At 38.7% G+C, this 8,429-nt stretch overlaps 1 protein-coding gene across 1 annotated transcript; it reads right to left on the bottom strand.

The window, feature by feature from the left end:
• Positions 1-6,461: 6,461 nt before the first annotated feature.
• Positions 6,462-7,046, bottom strand: LOC140861503 (uncharacterized). Its single transcript, XM_073264526.1, has one exon. It carries the CDS (start codon positions 7,044-7,046, stop codon positions 6,462-6,464), a length of 585 nt encoding a protein of 194 aa, XP_073120627.1.
• Positions 7,047-8,429: the final 1,383 nt, after the last annotated feature.

The following is an 8,429-nucleotide window of genomic DNA, read 5'->3' as shown; positions in this document are numbered from 1 at the left end:
TCTTTTGAAAACAAATAAATTGTATAATAAAATAATTTAAATGAATAAACTTAAACAATTAAAAAAATTAATTTAATAGTTTGTGAAATAAATTCCTTTAAATAAATGATTAATATTTTATTAATACGTAATTCAAATAATGAATTTAAATCAATTAAACTTAAACAAATAATAATCCTAATATTTATTAAAATAAATGCATGCGATTTTGTAGATTAGATTTTTTGGTGCTACATCAAGACTAAGGCAAGCTCCCACCAATATGCTTGGCTGGGACATCCCACAGTGCACATACATATGGAAACGCTTCCTATTCCATCTCGAAACACTACAGTCATTGCACCTGGTACAACTCACCTCGGAGTCTCTGATGACACCATCATCACTAGCTACATATCACGCATCCGTCCATTTTCCATTGATAAAATGCCATATCCTTGACAAACAGTCCACAGATCTGACTTGCTGACTGAAAAGAACGAATTCAATTCGTCACGATCTTGCGAAGTCTTCCATACCAAAGGCAAACCTTGTTGGATACTAAGTCGATCACAGACTATCTCAGTCCTTTCAGAGACATCGCGCATCACTTGCTAAAAAATTAGTGACACAACCTGCTAGATCTTGAGAACTAGATCCTAGCTAATGTCACATATCACGATCAGACAACTGATGTTCCCTTGTTAATGTCCATTAGCATTTTCAACATTCGTCGGATTCAACGTAACGGTTCAACACAAGAACACTCCGTCGAAATGTTTTGTTGACACACTTGATATCGTTGTTAGTGGACAATTCTCACACAAAGCAGAAATCTTGATCCCTTCCGTTACTCAATCCCGAGTAAGAGATTATTATCACTAAGCAATTGTTGGAATCAATATCAGTCTCTTCTTAACAAGAATGCATAATCTTGGGAAACCACCAACTCCCCTGCTTGTCTCCACTGTCAAGTTATCGCCTAACTTGACCATACAAGTCCAATTGCAATCATCCCCGATTACAGCAATCCTGAATTATTCATCTCCGGCGACCCTAGAGATTCTAAATTACCCAAATCGCCGACTTCTATGAGATCGTACCAAGTACAAATCCCCTTAAGCATTACGCGACAAAATAATATCCCAATTATTTCTTAATTTCTACGCCCTGATCATCACAGATTGGGCTCGACTAATCAAACTCGTCAATTCTACTGTGTCTCACACTTAGCTCAACAGTGAGACTCAAATCAGATTACCACTGATCATTAAAACCTATGTGGCTCGATCAATACTCTTGACTCGGTTGCCACAAGTCTACTATTTCGACACGTGGAATATCCAAATCGCTCTGGTTCAACACACCTATACTCGATAGCCATACAACAACTATTAGTAGTCTATTGACACCATCTCGCGCCATACTACTGATAGCTTCCTCGTACACTGGAATCAAATATTAAGGCAAACTAAACCCAAGAAATGCTCGCGATCTATCAACCTAGATCATTTCCATCTCACGGAAAATCATACGCTTAATTCTGAATGCATCAGACGATACATAGCGCAATCACTGGAATCATTATCCATTGCCTCGTTCATTTAGAAAGAACGCCATGGCTAATCAAGTCCAAAATTATACCTAAAGAATCCCAAAGATTCCCAAAATCTCCGGACACGCTCCTGATTATATCCCTAACTAAGATTGTGCAACAATTCAAGATTGAGGTACCTTACCACGATAACCCACCAGGACAACCACCAAGGCTTCATGGGTATAGGCCACTCTTCCCTCGTGCCTTAAATAGTTCTGTACAATCCTTAGCATCTGATATAATCATCCACTAATGAAGTCAATCATCATGAAGCAATTATTCTATTCGAGTTGTCTCGAAACAACATTCTATCCAGTATCTTGGATAAATCCTATCACATAGAAAACCTTATCATAGCCCTGATGACAATTCCTAGCCATCGCTAGTAGATATCCGTCTACCTAGTAGATCGATCCATCTAGCAGTATCCCATATACTAAAACTATCTGCTTAGAGTACACGCTTGTCAAGAAAATCCCCCCAATGACTGGTCCTCATGGCAGAAACCAAACCAATATCCCTGACAAAAGCCAGACGATATCTAAATCATGATACCAAACTAGGCATCTAATCCAAGGTCATACCCCGTCATGACTGTTACCAAAACTCTAGACTAAATACCCTCCTCACCGCCGATCCTGAAGCATGAAGGCTCCCAGGTAACCTCTGAAGTACAAAGACTCCCAGAGTAGCACTGGCATAGGGTCGCGCCCCATCACGTCTAGTCATGGTCATAGTCCACAACTCTTGGCATACTCTCGACCTGACATTCCTGATGAAAACTCATCATCACGAAGTCTCAACCTACAAAGGTTAACATTCTACTGTTATAAGGAAACAACCTAGAATAAAACTCATGTCCCAAACCGAACAATATTCCCATGCCTCCAGATGAATCACCTCATCACTAGCCTGCTGACTAACTAGGTCAATCCTAGGAAAACACCTAGACTAACAACAAGTCAAACAGTTACAGCTGGCTTACTCAAAACTCATGAGCTACAATAGTTGAACACTAATCAACTAAAACAATGTCAATCTTAGCAAAATCACTTGCAATAATTTATAATTGCTGGATAAATAATACACGTATCATTACTTCAAGTTATGTACAATTTTTTTATTACAATCCTATGTAATACATACAATATTCAAAATACAATGAAAATGTACAACCATTAACTTGAAATGATACAACCAAAGTATGATGATTCATTACAATTGAAATATTGTTTACAACTACAACAACAGAGTATTTAAGATCATCGTACTAGTCTTCGTTTTTTTGAGCATGAAGCTTCTAATCGACACACGCATCAATGCAAGCGTACTCCCGTCCAAGTCTCTCTACCTGTCCTCCTGCAAAGAACTCCGGAGAAATGGCACGTGATAGCTAACTAGCCATGCTCTGCGTCAGTGCGTGTCAGTCGACCTATTCTGCTCACGATATACCGTCAGCGTTCTTCTTGTATTCATATCATGCTTTTGAACATGAAGTTTCCCATGTGCCTATCGAACGCATCGATACATGCATATCGGCAAAACCATGTTCTGCATGAGTTGAAAGACCTTACCTTCGAAACCAGTCATACCTTAGCCACTTGAGGCATTCCCTAGTGGAGGTCTTTATGAAAATATCTCCAACTACGAGTGGAGAATCTCTTTGGACTGGAACCACATGGGTTATTACACACAATTTGTTCCAAAAAGTCCTCAGAGGTATCTGACGCGATATACTAGTTCTTCTTTTCTAGTCTTCCCCGGCTGGAATCCATATGTTCTTCGATCAGCATCCCAATGCATCGAATGATGAACCGTTCACAGCAGTCAACCTATCTATCGATATGCTACTACTGGTGTTCTCATCACTGTTGCATTCCTTATAGTAAAGACTTTTGCCGCAAACCTCGGCAATGAAGAACCAAATCTCCCAAGTCTCTTGCATGCAGCTCTGATACCAATAAATGTAGCGACCCAACCCGGATCCACTACCTAATCAGAGTTAGAGCATAATTAAGCATGTATTTAAAATAAATCATTGCGGAAGACTTAAATATAAGCAGACCGGCAGAATACAACCGGTTAAATAAGAAAAAATACAACCCAATCGAATTACAATTAATCCTAAGGGTAAAGACCTACAGCTAATCCTGTTGTCTTCACTAGTCACTGGCTACTCCAAACTCCTGGTGCTCAATCCTGCACCTACACATGCCCCATCGAATGGGGTGTCCAAACATACAGAAAATACTGGACGTAGACTCTAAGCTCAATACATAAGCAATTATATATAAAATATATGCAACACCAAAATGACTTTAAAACAAGAGTAAAACCGTACTCAGGGGCGCCATGAATATACAGGGCCATGCTGGATAGCTAGTCCACGGGGCCGCTCCTATATTCACCTATCCACTATAGCGTCTGCTCCACCGTCATGGTCGCTCCTAGTGATAGCAAAACCAGGTGCTGAGTCTCCCAAGACACAAATCCATAAGGATTAACTCATCACCGATGGAAACTGTCATGACTCACATCATACCAGATGCAGTCTACCGTAAAAAAACATGTATGTGCTAAAGCCGTAAAAGATGGTAAAACATATAGCACATACTCATGCAACACATATATCATATATCATGCTGGCCATCTCAGTCTGTACTTAGGTACCTTACTACAGGCAGTCCTAGTAGTCCCACACAAGGTTCCAAGCCTATCATCAGCTCTACAATGCAAATACCCATGCATAATTCATTAAGCTCTAAAATCCTTAACTAAGCTATTGCATACTCGTAAATATTTTAAAGAGACCATAGGGTCCATCGTCAGCCCGATGATGGCGACTATCCCGCAACTATGGGCACACCCTTGCTGCAGCTCCACAGCTTTGAGAACGGCTCCGCTACACGAGCACTGCTCCGCTACTATGTCAGACACTATCTGACTATACTAAAGTATATTTCCTACTCCAACTCTAAAATAAGAGTACCCAAAGACATAAAATAGAGCCATGCGGGCAAAGGAGAGGATTCGGAATTTGGCAAGAAATGAAAACATCAGATCTTATATTTATAGGACACGATCAGAACGTCCATTCCACGATCGGATCCTCCGTACGCTGCAGATCGGAAGCTCCGTTCCTGATTTGGAAGCTCCGATTACCACGCATCAATTCCTTTATATGCAACCACACACCTGTCATCGAAAATAGATTGGAAGCTCCGATCGCTGATCGAAAGCTCCGATCGTCCTGCTTCCGGTGTGGTTCCGAACTCACCAAGATCGGAAGCTCCGATCCTGGATCGGCGGCTCCGATCCCACTCGAGTCTTGGGACTCTCTGGACCATTTTTGAATGTTTTGGATCCATTTCCGAACTACGTTAACTCATCTAGAATATCCTTAATCATGTTTTACTTAATCTTAACATGATCACACGATTAATATACTCATTAATCGCTAATTACGGATACGGGTCACTACAGAATTGCTCTATGATGGTAGATATCATCAGTGATAGATTATGTCAATGGCTAAGGACTTCATCGGATTATTCGAGATGAGAGGGAAGCGTGACTTATTCCAGTGTACACTTGATGGTGATTCCAAGTGGACATTGTGGTGGGATACCCTAGTCTTGAATTGTTGCACAGTTGTGATCAACCCGTAAATCTTGATGGTACTCTAATTCTCTATCAGTTACGAGCTAGTAATCTCAAAATACGCTGAACATATCCATCAAAGGATCAATAATTCTCATAATCAAAAGAAATAAATCAAGATCAAGGGAAATCTCTCAATCATGATCATCAGAAATCAATATTCTGAACAACAAGCTTTGCAAATTGAAAACAAATCACTTGCATTTCATAACTCAAAGCGAGTGAACCCAATCAGGCTCTATAAATCAAAGAAATGAGAGCAAAACAATATCGATTGAGGTAGAATAACAAAACCCCAAAGTCGATATCAGTCAATTCAAGAATCATATCTCCAGTCTGATGTAATAGCTTTAGCATAATCGATGGAGAAAGGCTCCACTGTAACTGATTTTCCTATCTTTATCTGATCTATAAAATCTTATTAACAGTACACAATTCATAATCTTATCAGCTAAATCTTTCTTCCTTATCAGTATTACTCAAATATAACGGAATCTTTCTAGAACCCATACCAGAAAATCTCTAGTCGCTTGCTATCTCTAATCTGGTGTAATCATTTCATGACATCAATTCTCTATTGTCCTGTATTTGGTTAGCGCATCAATATCTGTATTGAAACATAAATAGATATCCCAAGTACTAAAAGGTCATGTTCAATCTTATTTCTTCAATATTGTCGTTTATCATCTATGTATAATCCTCCAGATTCTTTTCCTCTACTCAAAGTCAAAGACTTAGCAACTACAGATAGTAATCGAGCAACAGACAAAGAATGTAGCATAACATATCACTGATCTAAGAATGTATGCAATGCACCAATAATGTAAGAATGTTAACTAAAGATAATATTGTTACCTGTAATCTCATTCTTAGGTGCAACTTGAGTCTAATCCTCGGTAAATGCAGGTTGCCTAGGAGATTGATCTTCATTCTGATTTCCTCTCAGCCTACCATGATTAGGACACATTCTATCATAATGTCCCACTTGTTTGCACCAATTACATCTGCCCAAAACTCCTCTGCACTGATCGCTAGGATTTCTTCCTCCACAATTACTTCAATATCCACTGGCATAATCTATATTCTGACTCAAACCAAACTGTCTCGGTACGCTAGAGCTAGAGGAACAACTCTCATACCTCTTGAACTGTTGACTCTTAGGCTTTAACTGATCTTTGTTACTGCTGCCACTACCTCTTGCCTCATATATGCTCGGTTGTGGAAATTACGGCTGAGGTTGTTGTTGAATCAAATACTGAGGCCTGTATAAAGTTTCCTTCTGCCTCATAAAACCGGCTTCAGCTCTCTTGGACCTGTCCATGGCTTCCGCAAAAGTATTCGGTCGCCCCGCATTCATCCAAGCATAAATGTTCGGGTTAAGGCCATTAATAAATTGTTCAACTTGAGCTTCTGCATTATCAGCAACCCGAGGAACATACCATACCAAATTTGAAAATCCAGCAATGTATTCCTCAATATTCAGATTGCCCTGCTTCAGATTGGCAATCTCTGCTTCCCTATCTTCTCTATGTGATGCGGGAAGGAGTCGTTGATAGAATTCTATTCTAAACACCTGCCAAGTAACCACTATACCACGGTTCTCTAAGAATTTCTTTGTAACAATCCAACAGATTTTTGCTAAATCTTGAAGTTGATATACTATCAACCTGATTCTACGTTCATCTGAGTATTCCAAGGACTCGAACAATTGATCAAGCTCTTCAAACCAACTTCCACATGCAATGACATCTTCTGTACCTTTCATAGTTGGCAGATGATACGTCTGAAATCGCTCTAATAATACCTCCATCGGTGTTAATGTAGCATCTATCGGTTCAATGATCTAAAACGGTGCTTCTTTGTTCAGTCTGAAGTACTTATTCTAACTAAAAAATCTCTCTTATCTTACAGCAAAAATTCATAAGCAATGCAATACAAATCAGTATCAAACTTATATAATTACATTCTTGATTCACTAATCTCATGCTTTTCAAAGAAACATGCTTATCAAGAATTCAAATAATCATGTAATCACATAATCATCTAAGCATGTAATTCTTGAATAAATACTTGAATCAGTAAATCATGCATTTCTGTAATCAATAAATCATACTCGCATACAATTCATATAATCAAGTAGTGCATCAATCTTATGCAAGACAAAGAATACATGTGACTCGATCTACCTCGCTCACAAACTTCTATCTCAATCCAAGAAATTTACTCTCTGATACCACCTAATGTGGGGACCTCTGGTGCTAATCTCAATTCTTAAACACATTCAATATTAATCTGAACAATCATGCAAAAGAGGCAAGAAATTTAAATATTTTATTTTATTTTTTTATGAAAGGGCCTCGCTCGAGCGCGCCTACATGCGCTTGAGCGAGGGGTGCTCGGGCCAAAATTTCTTGGCCTTGCTCGAGCGCACGAAGACGCGCTTGGGCGAGCCCTGTGCTGCCCAAAAACATAAATCAGTTCTTTTTTCTATCAAATGGATCTCATTATGTGCCTTTAACATTATAACAACTCAATTCCATGATAGGTTAGTCTAAATACATGATTCAAGTAGAACATGGGTCTCATACACGATCTTAAAAGTTCAATACACAAATACAAGTCTAGATTCATATCTTAATCCTATCCAAGACTACCAATACATTTGTTTAACATCAACTCAACTTCTTAATCCGAGTCTTCGCTTCTAAATCTTTCAATCTCGAGTTTTCCAAATCCCTACTGACTCGCTCCCGTCCCACCTATTGCAATGCACACATATAGAGACGAAGAAATAGCCGGATAACTCCGATGAGAAATATATCTCAGTATGAACGACATGTATATAAAGCATAGAAAATTCACACCATTCATGCCATATATAATCTCTATATCAAAGGCATATAAACATATATGCACTTACCATTCTTGCATTGACAATCATAAATTTTTCTCTATATCTTGAGGCATAGCAAAGCAAATAACCTCAAACATATCATATCTTAACATGTCAAAGAATTATAACATCTTGGAATCAACTCTTAAGACAAGTAATCTCATATCATATCAACACATTCAAATATTGAATGGAATACCAGAACATGCTAGCATTCACAAAAGCATAAGTAATTGAAATGCATGCTTTAAAAATCAGGTAATAAACTATGCGTCGGTTTTTGGAATCCCGAGGAAGAAT

The sequence above is a fragment of the Henckelia pumila genome, chromosome 1 (assembly GCF_033568475.1).
Source record: "Henckelia pumila isolate YLH828 chromosome 1, ASM3356847v2, whole genome shotgun sequence".
NCBI classification, from domain to species: domain Eukaryota; kingdom Viridiplantae; phylum Streptophyta; class Magnoliopsida; order Lamiales; family Gesneriaceae; genus Henckelia; species Henckelia pumila.
Note: the sequence above shows the minus strand (reverse complement) of the source record. Positions and strands in the feature narration are given on the sequence as shown.